Source organism: Ochlerotatus camptorhynchus, unplaced genomic scaffold (genome assembly GCF_037179485.1).
Source record: "Ochlerotatus camptorhynchus isolate MF236.1 unplaced genomic scaffold, CSIRO-AGI_Acam_v1.1 ptg000193l, whole genome shotgun sequence".
Classification (NCBI taxonomy): domain Eukaryota; kingdom Metazoa; phylum Arthropoda; class Insecta; order Diptera; family Culicidae; genus Ochlerotatus; species Ochlerotatus camptorhynchus.
This window is the reverse complement of record NW_027040683.1, coordinates 9,214,974-9,235,813: the sequence shown is the minus strand read 5'-3', so window position 1 is coordinate 9,235,813 and position 20,840 is coordinate 9,214,974. Positions and strand designations below refer to the sequence as shown.

General features: G+C 36.4%; 1 protein-coding gene across 1 annotated transcript in view; it reads right to left on the bottom strand.

Annotated features, from left to right (window-relative positions):
- Nucleotides 1-20,840, bottom strand: part of LOC135702523 (uncharacterized) — a 152,069-nt gene that overhangs the window by 93,861 nt on the left and 37,368 nt on the right. The window contains exon 3 of the mRNA XM_065223600.1: nucleotides 7,092-7,504. Coding sequence (XP_065079672.1) covers nucleotides 7,092-7,188 — 97 coding nt within the window. The 5' untranslated portion in view covers nucleotides 7,189-7,504. The remainder of the gene's footprint in view (nucleotides 1-7,091; nucleotides 7,505-20,840) is intronic.

Here is a 20,840-nt window from a genome sequence, read left to right as displayed (position 1 = left end):
CTGTAAACTAGAAGACTCTGAGCCTTTTGAAACTGATTTGAATGTAAACATGACCGTAAATAGAGTTTTCAAAGTTGTTGAACATGTCAAAGTGAGGTTACGGGACGCCACTGCTTGAAATGCTGTCAAAATATTGATATATTTTTTTCCTTGATTTGTTTTCCGTCGATCTTGTTTTTCGTGCTAACTACCAAGGCAGCTCCCATACCTGGACCCTACCCATCAACTCATGGCCGGGGGACCAACAGCTTTACTTCCTTTCCCAAGGAAGGCGTGATCAGAGATTGTATATGCCTTAGAAAATCCCGGCGACGCCGACTGAGATTGAACCCAAGAATAAGAATTTATAAGAATTTGGAAATTCCCCGTGTGATGATGAAATTTCAGAAAATTTCAGCTGATTCCAGAAAAAAAAATCAATTCCCTGAAGATTCCCAGAATTCCAGGTTTGTCTTCAGAATCCTGTTTTAGAATTCCCCATAAATTTATTCTACAGTTGAACAAAACTTTCTCCAGAGATTCTACATACATGTATCTGGGATACCGTAAGACAGGGTAACTTTGATAGTTTTTTGAAGTATATTCTAAATGTTTTTTACAACAATTAATTTTTTCAAACAAGTACTGTGGATCCTAGAGCCAATTTGTTAATATTTTTTTTAACTGAATGCACTTCTTGGCTTCGCCGATGACATCAACATCATGGCACGGAACTTTGAGACGATGGCGGAAACGTACATCCAGACTGAAGGTTGAAGCTAGGCGGATTGGACTTGCCATCAACGCATCGAAGACGAAATACTTGAGAGGAAGAGGTTCTAGGGAAGACAATGTTAGCCTCCCAGCTAGCTCCCCAGCTTATCAGAATTAATTTGGATTTGTGACCTGAATATGGACTTAGGGGACCACGTAATGGTCCACCGGAAGATCCGGAACATCTTCAAAAGTGGTAAATTCATCTACCGCTTATCAGAATGAATTCAGAGACGTGACCGGAATATGGACCCTGGGGATCCATAAAAGTGGTCAATTCTAAAACTGATCCTCGACCTCCACGTTCTTTTTTTTTAAACCGCTCAGATACGTCTTATCAGAATGAACTCGGAGTTGTGATCTGATTACGGACTTAGGGGGCCACGTAATGGTCCATCGGAAGATCCGGAACATCCGTAAAGGTGGTCAATTCATTAAACCGTGAAGAAATCTACACGGCTTCTTTTTCAAAACCACTCGTAGACGGCTTATCAGAATGAATTCGGAGATCTGACTTGAAAATGAACGCTGGGGACCACAGGATGGTCCACTAGAAGATCCGAAACATCCATAAAAGTGGTCAATTCATGAAAATGATCATCGACCTCTACTTATTTTTCGAATCCACTCATAAACGTCTTATCATAATGAATTCGGAGTGGCCATTTTTTTTTTTAAGCTTTATTAAAGAGATTTTTAGCCTTAGGCTAGTTTATCTCTTTCGGAGTGACCAGAATATGGACGCTAGACACCACGGGATGGTCCACCGGAAGATCCGGAACATCAGTAAAAGTGGTTAGTTAATTAAACTGATCCTAGACCATTTGGGTTTTATAGAAACAGCTCATAGACGTCGTATCAGAATGAATTCGAAGTTATGACTGGAATATGGATCCTAGCGATCACGGGATGGTCCATCGAATGAGTGGTCAATTTACGAAACTGATTCTAGTGCTCCGCGGTTTTTTTTTAAACCTATTAAAGACATCTTATCAGAATGAATTCAGAGTTGTGACCGGAATATTAATCATGAACACAAAATACACACGCTAAAAACGAGGTACCCTTAGGTTTTAAAATTCACAAAGGTGCACATAATGCAGGGCTGGTAGCGATCAATGCTGTCAACAATAGTGATTTTAGTGACCATGTTGAAGAAATAAGTGACCAAATAGTGACTAATAGTTGTAAAAAAGAGACTAAAAAGTGACATAAGGGAAGAAAATTACTCGTTCTGATGGCATACCAAATAAATGTTTGATGATTTAGACAAATCTCGTAAACACTTATATATGTACGATAGGAACCTTAAAAAGGAAAGATTCAATAGAAAGTTTTTGATTCAACTTCCAAGTGTCTACTGCCTGGAATATCCTGAAAATCGGGAATTTTATTTCTCCTGAAAATACCTGGAAGTCTCAGGGAATCTTTTCATTACTCAGGAAATTTAATTTCCAAAGAAAAGAATGTATTTAAAAAAAAAACATTCAATATTCCTAGTTATTTTCATTCACACATTTGAAATCGGAGCATAAGTCCTCGTAATTTTTTGGTGAACACTAAGGGGGTAAGGAGATGCTAAAAGGAGAATTACAATTAAATCTGAGAATAACTCCAGGAGATCTTCAAAAAAATTCGAAAAATAATTCCAGGAGAGATTTCCAAACAAATTAAGGAGAGAAATCTAAGGAATTTGTAAGGAGAAATGAAATTTAATTCTTAGGCAGCTTTCAAGTATCAAGTATCAAGTAGGAGTAGAATTCCAAGGTAAGGAGTGAGATTAAAAAAGAAATCTGAAAAGAATTCAATACAAATTCTGAGAAGCTTTTCATAGGATTTCTTACTGAGGTGAATTTGAAGGCAGTTCCTAGAAAAATTAAAAGCATAGTTTCGAGAAGTATTCTAACTATATTCCTATGATATTTTTTAGAGAATTCAGACAAACGTTCCAAGTGAATTTCTGAAATAATTCGATGAGAGTTTCGGGAGAATACGAGCGAATGATGATGCGAACTCCAAGCGAATTTTAATGCGAAATCTCCGTTGAATGTGTAATGGAGGCCTTCAGAACAACTTGAAAGTTCTCAAAATATTCCTGAAGTTCTTTTGTAGTTTGAGAAACTAGCCATTGTTTTTAACATCTCTAAACTTGTTCGGACTTCCTAAAGTTTCCACAATTTTCCTAATGATCATGAATCTTCTCGAAAGTTTTATAAATTCACAGAAATTCTCTAAATTTCTTTAAAATTATGTAATTTTGCTGCTTTGGAATATCTCTGCTCTGAGGATGTCTGTTCTTTCTTGAAGTTATTTTTTAGCATTTTAGCGAGATCAATGTCTTTTATAAAGTTCTCTAAACTTCTCTAAAGTGTTTACAGCTCTCATGAAGCTTGTGCACTATCCTGAATTTAATTGAACTTAATTCTAAAAATATTTAAGCTTCCGTGAACTTCTGGTCTTATGTGAAAACCTCAATAATTTTCTTAACATCTCTAAAGTTCTATGATTTTCATTGAAGTTCTCAAGATTTGTCAATTTTCGAAACTAATTCATAGCTTCTTCAATAGTCTAAAGTTTCCTGATGCTTTGAAAACTGGCCATAATATTCCTCAATTTTCTTAAAATTCTCTAGACTGCCCTGAATATCTTAGTATTTTGTTGAAAAAACCCAAAATTTACTGGAATTGATTGAAATGCTTTTGAGTTCTACAATTTTCTTTAAGTTTTATAAAGTATATAAACGCTCACGGAGCTTTGCCTTAAATCACTAATTTTCCCTGGAATGTCTAGCCCTGAAGTTTTCAATGTTTACCTTAATTTCTCTAAATTTATCAAATGTTTACATATTTATAATTCCCTGAATCTTCTCCAGTTTTCAGATCAATCATAGAATTCTCGGAACATCCCAGAATACCAAGAAACTCCTCTCGAACACCTTTAAACTTCCATGGAATTCTCTGGATTTCTGTGAAATTTCTGAAATATTTCTGAAGTTTTCATAAATTTTCTGAAGGTCTCTGTACTGAATCTATCGGAACATCTTAAGGTTTCTCGATTTTATTTCAGCACATCATGGAATTATTCTGAATTTGTCTAAACTCACGGTTATAGATTTTTTAGCCAATCCAATAGTTTGGGCTAAAATTTCGGGGACTTACGCTTAAGATCTCTGGAATTCCCCATGATCTCTAGATCTAGTTTTTCTGAGATAAATAAAACTTTTCCTAGTACGAAACTTCAAGAAATTAAAAATGTTGTGATCTGAGACTTACTAAAATGAAGTAAAGCTGTTTCTTTAAAACTGATTGTCATGTCTTAAAAACGTTTGCGTTAATTGTTGTTGTTTTACAAAAAAAATCATATTTTTAACGCAATTCATAAATAGCATTTTTATTAGATATCTGGAAATTATCCGCCAAAGTTATGGAAAATCTAGGAAAACTGAGGGAACTATATTCAGCCAAATGAGTGGACACCCTGTAGATAGAGAAAGACGATTAAACGTAAAAAAAAACTCTATACAAGGTCGTCAACTTCAAACTTTTCAAAAATTAGAACAAAATGTAGGCCTTTCCTACACACTGCAAGCAGAATGATCAATCTTGAACTAAATGCACGTTAAAAAAAGTTTAAAATAGAGACTGTTTACAAGAAAAAGTAGCTTTAGTGACTTGGCCTTATAAAAGGAGACTTTTTAGTGACTGGCTTGAAAAAAGTGACCAAGTCACTAAAAAGGTACTCGCTACCAGCCCTGGTTATGGGTAACAATTTTTATTCCAACTTGCTGTATTTAATGCTGAATTTATGTATTGGCCCAAATTAGGGGCATTCAGGCCGACATTACATCCATATCCCTTATTTCTTTCAAAATAATTTCTTTTCATAGAGTTCTTCAAAAATAAATTCGAGTTTATCTCTGGAAGTGCCTTGAATTTTATTAATAACAGTGCAGAAATTATCTGCAGAACACTAAGAAAATCCTGAAATTCGTCCTTAAATTCTCTTTGAATTATAAACTTTTTTTAAGATTTCACCTCCTTAGAAATTTCCATGCAGTTCGCCTCTGAGTTGTCTTGGAGTTGTCCTCTAAGATCTACTGAAAATTCACATGGAGTTCTCCTTAAAATTATCTGGAAATGCTTTCTGTTCCTAGTCCAAGTTGTACCCAAGAAAGTGTTCACAGGGCTACTAAAAAAAACACTGATCTCACACAATTGACTTCGAGCTCTAGTCATATCCCTCGTATAGTTAATCCCAAAAAATCCCTAGAACTTTTTGTCTGAAGTTATCTCTAGAATCTATTCTAAAATCTGTTCAAAACTGCTTTGGAAAAAAAGTTCTTTTAATAGTTGTACAAAGTAACTGTATCCTGAAAATCTAGTATGTTCCAAGGGTCTTGAGATTTTTTAAAGACAGGAAGAAGCACATTTTGGCATCGAAGTTCATGAGTTTATCCCGGTGACATCGAATTTCCGGCATTTTAGCATACTGTAGTACTGTAACAATATTTTAACGAATTTTACGTTGCAATTCAAGCGGGAATGGCGAAAAAAGTGACTTTAGTGACTTTTTGTCGAAAATAGGGACTTTTTAGTAACCACCTTAAAAAAAGTGACAAAGTCACTAAAAGATGACCCGCTATTAGCCCTGCATAATGGGTTAAATTTGAAACGTATACATGAGTAACTTCTTCTTCTTCTTCGCATTTCAAGCTTATTGCTTATTGCATATTAGCTTATTGCGTGCTCTCAACTTAGTGTTCTAGATGCACATTTTTTTAGATCTGTGCCCGAACATAACTTTTTTCCTGATGAATGTGGGCGTCTTAGTGGAATACCTGTATAAAACGAGAGAGAAGGATTAGAAGTTTCCATTTAATTCCACTACCTTATTTGCTTATCCTTGACAGATACGCGTATTTCGTCTACAATATGCAGACTTCTTCAGTGTCTTGTACTAAGTCGAGTATTAGTTCAAGCCACTGAAGAAGTCTGCACATTGTACACGAAATACGCGTATCTGTCAAGGACAAGCAAATAAGGTAGTGGAATTAAATGGAAATTAATAATCCTTCTCTCTCTCTCTCTCTCTCTCTCTCTCTCTCTCTCTCTCTCTCTCTCTCTCTCTCTCTCTCTCTCTCTCTCTCTCTCTCTCTCTCTCTCTCTCTCTCTCTCTCTCTCTCTCTCTCTCTTATATCACTTTTTTTGTTTTGGGGTTACTTTGATAATACTCGATGAATGTAGAAAAACATGCGTAAATCTCAAACAATTTAGTTCAAGAAATAAGAAACTTCGAATGATTATATAACCAAAAACATCATAAGCATTGAATTTGTACGGGCTATATCGGAAATACATTTAATAAGTGATTGTTTCAGGCGAAAAACAAGAATTTTTTTTTCAAATATTTGGAAAATATATTAAACTTTATTCGATTCAATAAAAGGTAATACCCCAGGCTACAAAATGGAAACAATGTTTCCAGTTCGGAAATAGTACAGAGAGTAAATTTAATCATTATTTTCTACTATCAAAGTTACCCGCATTATCAAAGACACCCCGGTTTACGGTACCCCAGTACTTCCTTACAAAACAGTCCCAGCATCTGCCGAATCTGTCCGAGCTTCATCAAAAAAGATTTGGGAATTATTTGGAATCCCCTATAATGGAACTCTTTTGACTCCCTTTCGAAGATCCAGTAGTTTCAGGTTTCTCAAAATGTTATTATTTTTAGCGATCCTAATAGATCAGCAAACTTCGTGAGCTCTGCCCCTGCCCCAGCACGTCATTGCTCGAATGCCAACCGCCGGCATTAGGGTACCAATTTAATCGTGACACAGTGCCTCCGTTAGAAGCAGTGGACGACTCTAACGCACACTAGCCATCTCATGCTTGATGCAGTTGAGCTTCACGCCTGGTCTCTAGTCTAGCATGACCAGACTATGATTCCGTCGATGGGTGAACGTGCGCACCCACACGTAAGATTTATAAGCTAAGCTTAGTTGTAGTTACTAAAAACTAGAGGCTGCACTTTTACTCTCGGCTTTGCCGCAACGCTGCAGCACCGGTGTACGGTGGATGAATCCACTCCACATGATGTAATTGGTGACCGGTTGGTAGATGGGTGCGCAACAATGTTTTACAACCCGTGCGTGCTATATTGACTATAATTTTTGCGCAGCTATCGAAGTAGGTATTATTAGTTGATGTGTTTTTGAAATTTAAAATTACTCTTTCAACAGAGCCTTTATCACCCATGGACCAATTTCCAATTTGATTGAATCAGCAAATGTTGAAATCCTCTTTTACTTGGTTTGAGACAACCGATCTAAGACTCACCTTTGAGCGATCCGTAGTCATTGCCAGCACCGAAATAATGACCATGGTTGTTGTGATGATGAAGCTGATGATTAACGGCAGCCGCTTCTACACCCATTTTGCTATTGCTATCACCGCTGCTAGCACTGCTGCTGGCGGTACCTCCAGCATTAACCACCGAGGTCGTCGGGTCACGTTTCGCACGTTTCTTGCCACTTGTACCTGTACCACTATTCACACTACTACCACTCACTATAGAAGCCCCACCGCTGTTACTGTTCGTTGAAGCACTACAATTACTATTGTTACAGCTACTGGCAACACTGACAGTCGCTGCCGCCGCCGCCGTAGAACAGGTACTCGTCGCTACAACCGCCGGTCCGACGGTCGTACTTCGCCAGCTCTGGTGAGCGCTTTCGGTTGATTCTTCGAAACTGCAAATTGGACACAGAAAGTAAAGGCAAAAGTTAGTTTAAGTTAAAAATACATTTCAACCGAATCGAGAATAGGTACATGGTACACAAACTATTTGCCAATCGCTCGCAGAGGCAGCTTTCTCAAGGACAACGTGTGAGGTGCGTGCGGTGAATCCGATCGTCTCATGAATGACTAATGGCTAAGTCGCTCCGTTGCGCTGTCAATGGCATGCCAAGACGCGTGCCACATTGCTTCGTGGTGGTGCGATGGTGGTCACTTATTTCGGCACTTTCGGCAATTGGATAGTGAGGCTCTGCAACAGTACGCACCGCACCCACACAGATGTGTTTAGAGCGTAATGCCACTGGGTGGATAGGCAGGTTCAAAAAGGAAAGGAAAATGTGAACAAGTGGATATAGTGTTTTTTTTTTTAATTATTTTCTCGATCGGTGAAATGACAACGGAGTTCTTTTTTTTTGATTAAAACAGATGTTGGATATTTGCTCAACATTTACAATAACATTCTACCAAATTTTCATGTTTTCAACCAAACGTACGAACTTATAGGGTGACCATAGCGCATTTTAAGAAAACGTTACAAGTTTTTATGACTGTTTTCATTTCATTTTCATTTTCATTTTGCAGCGTTTGGTGGGGCAATGGGAGCGCAAGTCAATCCAAAGCCGGGGATAAAGGACGGGTAATGGCTGAATAGTCTATGCGGACCACTTGAACGCCATGGGAAAAGGAAGGGATTGAAGAGGCCGGTTATTGGGGGGTTTTGAGGAAATGACACATAGTGATGCTAAATGTAAAGAAACCGAAAATCCATCTCCCACTGATTCATCCTTTCACATATATACCAAATTGATATTTTAAAGCAATAATCAAAACAAACAGACAATACATGAAAAGGCTAGTTGCCAGTTGCTTTAAAGGCTAGTTGCCTCCCTAAGCGGACCCTCCGCATCCTAACTCTTCTGTTAATCCACTTAATGCTACTAGGCTGTCTAAATTTTCTTATTTAAGTTCGTTTGATGATTATGATATCTCTAGTCTAATTTAATAAATAATTGAAATCTCTAATCTACCTACCATGCTTTATTAAGTACCTGCACTTGTGAATGTAATCCAAAATTTAACGTGTTTCAAGTTGTTTTTGACTTTGACCTATATTTAATATATATATGTTCGTCCCTGGTGACACCTTCAAGTGACTCAAATGCTTCACTTTGAAGTTAGTTTCCTAGCCGATTTCTAAATTACACAGGGTATATGCTTCAACGTTTCACACGTTTCCACTATGTCGCACCACAAAAATACGGATGGTTATGTCACAATAGAAGCACGCCACAGTGGAAATCCCGAGCCATAGTTCAAACACTTATCCCAAATCAAAATGAAGCACATATAAGATTAATTGCAATACCATGTACAAAAATGGTGTTTAACATTGTTTCCTGAGTAATATCTCAATGAAAACAACAACGAAAGCTTGTCACGCAAGTAGAAGGATCACTGTTGGGCACTTTCTGAAATATTTCATTAGTATTCCCTTGCAAACCCAAAATAATCTATCTGCGTAAAAATAAATAAAATAAGAGTGATTTGCGGCAAAACCCGCCAGTATCGCACCCAACGTCAGTGTCTATACGTAAGCGTACTACAACGCGGCTTTCAAATAAAGGAGTAACAAGTGTGATACTATCACTTCAGGCTAGAACTTTGGTTCTCTTATGCAATGGTTCATCAGAGAGGGGAAGCTCAGTAATCCTCATCGCATGCTCATGACGCTATTCTGTCACGGCATGAGCCAACGATGCCGGACCTAAACCAACCGTCTCCAACGCTCCACTATGAAGCATAAGATTAGGCCCGCCCACCAACGTCCAGGTTAAAAAACTAGCCAAGGGGAGGGCGCAAGTTGTTATGACTGTTTTAAATCAATAATTATGAGGAAATCGTAAAGCCTACTAGGTTACTACCAAAAGCACAAATCTAGGGAACTGCTTCGAGAATGTTCTGTAGAACAACTAAATTAACTGATTTCTGATTTAAACATACCAAATGAAAGATTAAAGTGTTAGCTATCAACGCTCTTAAGAAAAGAACTCGATTAAAGTTAATTATCATACATTAAAATTGAAAAGTATGTTGAAAGTACAAAAAAAACTGGTGTAATTTCGTACATTTTAGTGTTTTTAAGTTGAAAATTTTCATTACCATATATTTCACCAGTTTTTTGGTACTTTCAACATACTTTTCAATTTTAATGTATGATAATTAACTTTAATCGAGTTCTTTTTTTAAGAGCATTGATAGCTAACAATTTAATCTTTCATTTGGTATGTTGAAATCAGAAAACCACATTAAGATTAAAAATATATAGCTATCCAAAGTTGGAAATAAAAGAAAACATAGAATGTTGAATAACTCAACCTATGACCATATGTTTCATGGGGATTTTTTCATAACTTTAGGAGCTCTATCTATTCTGAAAATATGTAAAACCCAGAACCAAACACCCTGTACAGTAGTTTCAATTGATCACCAACAAAAAAATTACTCACTCTTAAGTATATTCTACCCAAATTAAGTTTAATTCACGTAAATTTGAGAATATTCAATTTACTCATTTCTTTTTTGACAACAATAACGAGTGCAAGCGAGAGGCTCAACTCAAAATTAAGTAAAAATAACTCAAATTTTGGGTAGCATTTTTTTCTCCGTGTAGGTAATAATATTTGGTCTGTTCTCGTACACTGAAACAAATCGACATGTATGGTTTATTGGATCCTTCTTATAACATAGCAATCCCGCAAAAAAAGAACCGTAGAGGTACAATTAAATGTACTGTAACCATACAATAGAGTTTAATCGTATTCTCCACAACGATAAAATTACATTAGAATGTATTGTTTCTACAATAGAATCTATGGTAAATGGGGGAATACACAATAAAACAAGGGGGTCGTTATGTATATTAACCATAAGAAATATCACTTTTTCCCGAACAAACTTGAGCCGTTTACCATTAATTGTAGTGTTGTTCTAATGTTGAAAACTCTTGCTATATGGGACGTATTGTACATCTATTACATCTATTGTCTATTGTACATCTATATACGCACAATAAGATCGATTGTTGGCAATAGATTTCCTTGTAATTGTATTTTATTGTATGGTAATTGTATGTTTTTTTTTCCAGGATGTCAGAAGATTTATTCATTCTATGTGATGATTGATAGAATCCATTGGATTATCACTTGAAAACTATGACTGCGATATGGAATGATTTCTATCGTAATTTCACATACTTAGTACATGACATTCCCCTGCTTCGGACGTGGTTAGCGATGGGTAAGATGTATATGAATATTGTCTAATATATTTTATAGTGAAACCAGTGGCGTCGCGTCCACATGTGCAACCTGTGCGTGACACAGGTGTAAATAATTTAATAAAAAAATGCGTTCAGATTTTTATAGATTTGATGGTCCCATTATAGCTGTATGTACTTCTTTACTCCAGACCAGGCATACCAAAAGTACCGCCTCATGACAGTATTCCAACGGCTGTCGCTTTCTTTTCCCTACGACAGCCTTGAGATTGAGCTATAAGCGACAGCCCACAGTGAGGCTGTTATACGACATGCAACGTTGCCGTCTTGTGCTGCTCACGACAGCTTGTTCTTAGTCATGTATTTTGTTCGTTCGGCTATGACAGCCTCGGATGGTCATTCGTAACTTTCCTCGTACATACAACAAGCAGTCCGTCAAACTGCCGATTCGTTGCTGCTGTCTTTGAAATTTTGTTTGTGTGTCGTAAGACTGCTACTACACTACCAGTGTGGCGCCGGAGCTCATTCGGTTGCTATCACGTTCGTGCTGCCCATTGCAAAATTTTCATCCGATATTTTTTTTTAAAACGCACGGTCTCCGGCGAAAAATATAAGCCTACCCGACACCAACCTGACTTCTACCAAACCCCAACCCGATGTTGGCCCGACATTGACCCGATATAAACACAGAATTGACCCGACATCGACCCGACATTTGGCCGATGTCGACCATAAATTGACCTTACATTGATCCGACATCGGGCCGACATATCTGTTCGGGATCATTCTTCTGGGTTTCTTCTATACTCCACTGCCGTATATCAATTGTATATAATGTCTCGTGACAGCCTTTTTGTGACAGCCACTTGGGTAAGCTGAGGGATGTCGTCGGTTTGTGAAGGCTGTTATGACGACAGAAACATTGAGAACCTGGTCATAAAGAAATGCATAAATACAGCCCATTCGGTTCACTACGTTCCAAGCACGATGATTTTAGCAAAGCGGGTATAGATGCGACTGTTCTAATACAGCTTTCATTCGTTCGTGTGTGCGCTGTTACCAATACACTTCGAATTCAGATCTGAACGTACGGTAGCAAGCGGTAGTAAAGCACACAAAGCAACAGTCAATTCAGGTATAAACCAACTGTCGCGAGGAGGCTGTACTTTTTGGAAGCCTGCTCCAGACCATGACCATGAATACACTATTTTATAGTCGATATTACTACCATGACAAAACTCGTCAAATAGTGCACCTAAAAGCGATATTTTTTGGGTGGCGGGTGGCAAGTTTGTGAATGGTCAAATGCCTGATGTAAGCCAAGCAGACCTTCTATCACCTCTTGAAACATACTACAAATTTTCCACGATACATGGCGGTTTGCACCACTAGTTGTAATTGAAATTTTCAGCAGTCACGCATCAAACGGGAGCAACACGGAAACAGTGGTCTGGTACGCTTTGGATGTGTATCATACTTGCAGACCGGTTTGAATGTGTAAGTTTAAATTAGAAGAACATTTATGATGTATGGGTGCCTAAAGTGTGCAATTCTCGCAGTGCACTTGGATATCTGATTGCAGGCAAAGAGAGTAATGGAGAAAGAGAGCGCAAAAGCTCGCTTTCACTCTATTTACAGTTGTAAATCTCTCAATTACCGATGGTTGCGCCGGTGCGCCGTGCGCCTGTCAAAACTTATGAGCTTCCCCTGGCTCATTCTGATAGTGTTGTTTTGATGACTAAAGAGTTGATTAATTCAAGTTTGCTACCCAGGGGACTACATCAATTTTCTCTAGATTTTGACACGGTTTTGTATCAAACATTGTTTTCGGAAGTGTTTGACGGATATTCTTCATTACACTTCAGTCGAAAGAGTTAGCCTTGTGATAAAAACGAGAATTAGTTAGGTTTTGCAATTCCTCCTGCTTCGGTTAGCGCGAAAAGGGCCATACAAGTTTTGTTTACACAAGATGATAGGCCCTTCAAATGTTACGTTAGGTAGTGATTAATATAGTAATTGAGAATATGTCCCTCGAGTTCATGGTGGTGGTAAACTATAGCGAACAAAGCTAGGTGCACAGGTAAACAAATGAGGCACGCGACGCCTCTGAGTGAAACCCTATTGATATGTCATGGGTTGGAACGGATATCTAGAAACTAATGGAAATTCATATAAGTTTGCACTTTAAGAAAATCCAGTAAAACAAACCTGTTTTCGTGATGAATATTGCTCACTAAAGATATATCTTATATGACAGTCATGTATATATGATTGGAGTTGCTTTTAACGATTTTTGACATTTGTTGATATGTCGCGTGTAAAAAGACATGTAAAAACTATTGGACATTCATTTAAGTTTGCATTATAGGAAAACATTTATATCGCATTGGAATAGCTTCCGACTATTTTTGAAGATTTTTTTCCTTGGTTTGTTTTCCATCGATCTTGTTTTCCGTGCTAAGCACCAATGCTACCGACGCCAGCAAGGCAGCTCCCACACCCTGACCCTACCTATCGACCCATCAACTCATGAACCGGGGACCAACGGCTTTACTTCCCTTCCGAAGGAAGGCGTGATCAGAGATGCTATGCATCAGAACATCCCGGCGGCGCCGACTGGGATTGAACCCAGGCCTGCTGGGGTGAGAGGTAATCACGTTTACCACTACACCACCGGCGCCGCTATATTTTTGAAGTTTGTAGATTGTTGACAGATCTATCCCAGTCATTAAATAGTCATATGGATTTGCCTTTTAAGGAATACAACAGCAAACATTTGTTGTGACATGGTTGTTAGGATTAATATTGCTCCCAATAAAATACACATTATATGATTGTTCTGTACAAATTATTGAAATAATTTTCAACGATGTTATCGTACTTATTGAACAGTATTTAGTCGAACTAAATACTGCTTACTATAATCATACTTACAGGGCTGGTAGCGATCACTGCTGTCAGAAATAGTGTTTTTAGTGACCATGTTGAATAAAAAAGTGACCAAATAGTGACTTATAGTTGTAAAAATTGTGATTAAACGTGACCTAAGAGAAGCCACATAAAATAAATATATGATGTTTTAGACTTATTCAATTATTATCTCATTAACACGATATGCACTTTTAAAGCGAAAGATTCAATAGAAAGTTTATAACCAAACCCACGGTATTAGTCTACTAGCTTCAAAAATCTGGAAAACCGGGAATCTTCAGGAAATTTTTTTTTTCCTTAAAATACCTAAAAGGCTCAAATAATTTAAAAAAAATATTTAAAAAAAAATAATATTTTCATTCACACTTTGAACTTTAAAGATTCCAGTGGATTAATCTTCAGTTACGAAAAAATTTAATAAAATTAATATTTTTTTTTTGGGTTTTGGAACATGCATATTTACTAAAAAAATTTGAACTAGTTCTGGAATTAAAAGCTATTATACTTCAAGAAATTTTCAAGAATCTTGAGTCAAATTCCATTCACAGTTTTAAAGACTCGAGGAATTTTATTATAATTTCTAAGGAATGAGTCTAAGGGAGCTCTGGGAAAAAGTCATTCAGAAAAACATCAAATGCAACCTGCTTTCGAGGTTGTTTCTTATGAATTTTAGATTTCATGTGAAGCCTTAGTTTTAAGTAGAATTCCAAGAGACCCTGAATAACGGCGTCGGTGGTGTAGTGGTAAGCGTGATTACCTCTCACCCCAGCAGGCCTGGGTTCAATCCCAGTCGGCGCCGCCGGGATGTTCTGAGGCATAACATCTCTGATCACGCCTTCCTTCGGATGCGAAGTAAAGCCGTTGGTCCCCGGTTCATGAGTTGATGGGTCGATAGGTAGGGTCCAGGTGTGGGAGCTGCCTTCCTGGCACGTCGGTAGCATTGGTGCTCAGCACGGAAAACAAGATCGACGGATCGAAAAAAAGAAACCCTGAATTGAGTTAAAAGTAAATTTTAATGAAAAATCTTAGGTATTTCTGAGGAGCACAACTCTTGTGAACTTCACCGGAAAATTCCAATGGCATTCAGAGGATAATTTCATAAAGTTTGTGGGAAAAATGAATCCGGAGCACAAGTTCTTGGACATTTTTTGAAAATTCTTAAAGGAGGATTACAATTAAATGTGAGAATAACCCCAGAACATCTTCAAAGGAGTTCAGAAAATAAATTCAGGAGAGTTTTCCAAAAAAAATATGAGAAGAAATCTAAGGAATTTCTGAGGAGTAAAGTCAATGAATTTTTATGAGAATTTCAATATAAGTAGAATTCAAAGGGAAGGAGTGAGATTTCAATGAATTCAATGAATACTCGGAGAATCTTTCCAAAGGATTTCTAATTGTGGAGAATTTCAAGGTAATTCCGAGGAAAACTGAAAGAAAATTTAATTCTGACGATAGATTCATCGAGATTTTGAGGAAATCTCCTTTGAACATGGAATGGACTATTTTGAAGTCTTCAGAACCACTTGAAAGTTCTCATTTTTTTCCTGAAGTTAATGAAACTGCCTTGAAGTTCTTTTGTAGTTTGATAAACTAGCCTGATGCTCACAATACTTCTTCTCAAATTCGGAACTTTATAGGGCTTCTTAAAGTTTCCTCAATTGTTTTAACGATCATGGATCTTCAATTCACTGAAGTTCTCTAAACTTCTTTAAAATGGATGTGACTTCTCTAATGTTGACGGAACTGCTCTGAGGTTCTCTGTTTTTTTTTCTGAAACTCTCAAAACTTCTCTAAAGTGATAGCAGTTCTCATCAAGCTTATTGTACTGCGCTGAATTTAATTAAATCGTCCTACAAATGTTTAAGCTTCAGTGAACTTCTGAACTTATGCGAAGACCTCAAACAACTTATTAACGTCTCTGAAGTTGTCTGAAAATCTGGGAACTGCTTTAAATTCCCCACTAATTCTCTGAAACTAATTTTCGGAGAATACTAAACTTCTTTCAAATGCTCCCGCAATTTACTAATGTTCATAAAATTTCCTGAAGTTCGCGGATCTCATCTTAAGCTCCATAGATTTCTATGAAGTAATGTTTCTGAAGAAGTCCTTCTGTAAAGTTTTCGAAGTTTTTTCTAAACTTCTGGAACTTTTGTGCTCCCCCAATTTTCATGGAATTCGAACGAAATAATTAATATAGTTCTAAGATTTTCAATGAGGTTCTGAAGTTCATAAAACTTCCCTTAAATTATCGACACTAATTTAAAACTTCTTCAATAGTCTAGACTTTTCTGGTGCCTAGACGATTACTGAATGTCTTTAAAGTTCTCTAGACTGCCCAGAATTTATCAGTATTTTTAAGAACCCGCAACTTTACTGAAATCAATTAACTTGCCTTGAAGTTTCGAAAATGTTCCTTAAGCATCATAGCCATTATTAACACTCGCTTATTTTCTCTGAACTTATCTATGCTTACCTGAAGTTCTATAAATAATCCAGCAAATTTTCTGATATATATTCATAATTCTCTGACGCTTCTGACGTTTAAGGATCATTCATAGAATTCTTGGAATACCCTATAATTCCACGAAACTCCTTGTAAGTCGCTGCAAATTTGCTTAAGTTAATGGGATTATTCTGAAGCTATCTGATCGTCCTCGAAGCACTCAGAACTTCGCTGCATATCTAAATTTAGTTCTCTGAATTTTTTTGAAGATATCGCTGCTTGTTAAAAGTTCTCGCTTTTTTTTTTATTAATGGAACTTCGTTGATGTTCTCTAATCAACTTAGCTAAATTTTCGCATTTTTTGAGTTCTTGAAACATCACCCTTAAAAAACTCTCACGTTTTCCGGATGTTCATAAAATTTCCAGAAGTTATCTCTTTTCTGAAGTTTTTGGAGATTCACTGAGTTTTTCGAAACTTCTTTAAGGTTTCTAATATTTCCTTGCACATCATGGAACTATCTTGAATTTATCTAAATTTACGATTATTGATTTAGTTACGGGAATTGCTCTTAAGATCTGAAATTCCCAAAGATCTCTAGATCTAGCTTTTCTGAGGTGCTTAGAACTTCTTAAAAATTTGCACAATACCCCTCAAGTTTTCTATATTTCTCAAGTTCGCTTCACGCCTGTGAACTTCTCTGAAATTCTAGGACCTTCATAAAAGTTCCTGAAAAGTCACGGATGCTAAAAGAACCGCTTTGAGGTACTTACAGCTTCCAGTAAGTTTCCCATAATTTCACCGTGTTAGGCCGGAACATAATCAAGCATGGGTGGGGCGGGGGGGGGGGGGGGGTGTGCCTTCAAAATTTTAGAATATCACCAAGGGGGAAATAAAATAAAACTTTCAGTGTATATTTCTTTTTCGCAAATTCATTTGGGTATGGATACTCGCTTTGCTAGATTTTATTATGTTGTTGTTGTTGTTGATGTTGTTGTTGTTGTTGAATTACCTTGTTCTTTCAAAGAATTTTCACATAAATTGGTACTTGACCCGTACGGCATAACAGGTCCTTTAAATCGGAACAGCCGGTTTCAGTTGTTGAAAACAGGTTTTATCGAAAATCATTCCTAATCTTGTTTGGCACCTCACTAGGTAAGCCACCTTCAATCTGATCGATCCCTTTTGTTCGTTGCGCACATCTTCATTTTGTCCCAGTCGGATCACTACTAAGAACCATTTTCAGTGGATCGTTATCCGACATCATTACGATGTGCCCAGCCCACCGTAGTCGCCAGATTTTTACATTCGATCTACATTTCTTAACTTACAAACCTTCTGAAATGATTCTTAAAGATTCACTTCTTTTCTACAGTGGTTCAACAATTTCCGAGCTAAATCCAATCTTTTCAAAATTGGTTTAAAATTTTTAGAAGTGAGACCAAATTAGAAACGATTCAGGAAATTCCTAACTGAGCTAAATCCAATCTTTTCAAAAAATTTAGAAGTGAGACCAAATCAGAAACGATTCAGGAAATTCCTAACTGAGGTGACACTTTTCAAGGCAGATTCAAAACTGAGTCTGAACTTTTTTGAAGTGAGTTTAAACTTTCGAATAAATCATCAATATTTTTCTAACTGAGTTTAAACTTTTCTGTTATGTTTTCAATCCTTTTTGAAGTTGTCAAAACTATCCTGAAGTGATACAACATATTCCAAATCCAATCTTTAAAGAATTGGTTTCGCATTTTCTGAAGTGAGGCAACATTAGCTGATTAATCCTTTTCCTAACTGAATCCAAGGTTTCCTGCATTGATTTAACTTTTTCCGAACTGAAACCAAACTAGTCAAAACGGGTTTGATATTTTCCTAAGTGAGCTCCAGATTTTTGTTAACTGCTTTGGCATTTGGCAAGGACACAATCTTGCTTAGTGAAAGTGTAGAAAGTATTCCGAAGTGAACCGACAATTTTTTGAGCTTAAATTTTCCAAATGGTGTCCAACCTTTTCTGAAGTGATTCAAACCCTTCCTTAGGGAGTCCAAACTTTTCTGTTGAGTGATTGAATTATATTGAATGATAGTCTGAGCTTTCCTGAAGTGATTTACCTAACTTTTAACGTAGATTCGTGTGTTCATATCTGATTTTTTTTTAAAGCAAGCACAATTGTTGAGAAAACTGGGTTTACATCCACAAAAGTACATATTTTTATAGAAATTTGGGTTTCTTGATCAGCCAAGTTGGATTTTGGCTCCGTCCTTTGAAAAACAGGCTTGGATGTTATGGAATAGACCTTTGTGAGTTCATACGTGATGTTAGATTTTTTAGAAGCCAGGTTGGATTTCGGTTCAATCTTTTGAAATTTGTGCTTGGATTTTATAGAATGGAACTTGCTGAATACCGGAAGGACGAACCTGGTTAATATTCACAAAAGAAGGTATTTTCATAAAAATTAATTTTTCTGTTTTTTTAACTCAATTTTGGCTTCTATCTTTGAAAAATAGGCTTGTATTTTAATAGTAGTTGCTGAATCCATACGTGAGGGTTGAATTTCTTCAATTTTTGAGAATACCGAGTTGTAATTCACAAAAGTACGTATTTTCATAAAAACTTTGATTTTCTGTTCTGCCAAGTTGAATTTCGGCTCTGATCTTTGAAAATAGACTTGAATTTTATAGAATGGACTTTACTGAATCCATACGTGACGGTAAATTTTAACTGAATCCATACGTGATGGTAATGCATGGTGAAGCGTGCACAATTTTTTTAGAAAACTGGGTTTGAATTCTGAAAAGTACGTAGAAGTTTGGTTTTTTGGTTCTGCCAAATTGCATTTTGCCTCATATCTTTGAAAAATAGGCTTGTATTTTTTTAGAATGGACCTTGCTGAATCCATACGTGAAGGTTGAACCGGATTTGTAATTCGAAAAGGTTTTTTTTTGTTTTCCTTTTCTGCTACGTTGGATTTTGATACTGTCCTTTGAAAGTTATGCTTAGATTTTATAGAATTGACCTTGCTGAATTTATATGTGATGATTATTTTTTTAAGCACACCCAAAGCCAGGTTTAAATTGACAAAACTTCGTATTTTCATTAGAATTTGGTTTTTATGTTAAGTCAAGATGGATTTTGGCTCCTTTCTTTGAACTTCCTGAATCCGTCTAGTTAGATTTTTCGAAGCACGAACAATTGTTGAGAAAACTGAGTTATATTTGGATAGGGAGGAAGTATCGAAAACAGATCGTTTTTTTCATAAGAACTGTTACGTTTGTGGTATTCCTCTTGATGTTTTATCCGGAATTTATCAATACTTAAAAATCAATTGCTTTGATCCTATTCATCTACAATATTACCAATGTTCTTTCTTGAAAGGATACAAAAACTTATGCGCGAAATATCTTGTTGATAACTCGAGTGTTACACATAATAAAGTCAACATTTGGGGCCTTAGTGTCAAAAATCACGGCTTCAAAGAAGTATAAGGCTAAAGCGGAGGCTAAGAAAAAATGTTAGCGTTTGCCATATACGGTTTAGATATAATGTAAAACGAATTTTAAATGTTTTTTTTTTTGTTATTTTTTAAACCCCCCCCCCCCCCCCCTCGACTGGTGCGAGCATCGAGTGACAAAAGAAAAAAACTTGTGATTTGTTCCGGCCTTAACTTCCCTTATGTTCCTGCAGTTTGTTTATAGAGCTTCACTGATATTCTCAGCATTTCCTTTCATTCCTCAGAACTTCTCCAAAGTTCCTACAATTGTTGTACAGTTAATGGGACTGCATTGAAGATTTCTAATCTTTCATAAAGTTAATTATGAACTTGAAATAAATCATTTATTGTCTTACTTAATCCTGGCACTTTGAATCTTTTCAATATCTTGAACTTGTACATGGAATACGAAACTTCAAAACATTGAATATTTTTAGATCTTAGACTTACTTGCTTGGAAAACTCAGGTAATTTTATCCAGAAAAATGAGTAAACATCCTGTATATAGAGAAAGACGATTAAACGCCTCAACGCAAAGAATAATCAATCTTGAAATAAATTAACGCTAAAAAAGTTGAAAATAGTGACTTATTTCAAGAAAAAGTGACTTTAGTGACTTGGCCTTAAAAAAAAGAGACTTTTTAGTGACTGACTTGAAAAAAGTGACTCGCTACCAGCCCTGTACTTATAATCTTTACTTGATATTGTCCCATAAGATAAGGGGTTCCAGAAGAGAATGTATTGAAATTAAAAAAAAAAACCAAAAAAAAAGCGTCCGAAAACACCGACAGCAACACACCTCAACAGTCCTGGATCGAATCCCAAATCAGCTACAATAAAATAAAATAAAGCGCAACTGTGAAAGCACTCGAAGCACCACCTCCCACTGCATGATGTTTATTTTTCGATTTATTTTTAGAACCGATAAAATATATGTGTCAAAACAAGAAATAAATATCATGTTATTTTCATATAATTTTTAATAAGATTGATTTATGACATGTATATGATACTATGGTGAAAAGTAAAGCTTATGCTAATGGGTTTCAAATCCATTTCAGTTAATTCTTATAAGTTGACCAATTTTCATTTATCATATGACGATCATATAAAAGTTACCATTGTAAATGTATCAGATATTGATATAAAATTGACC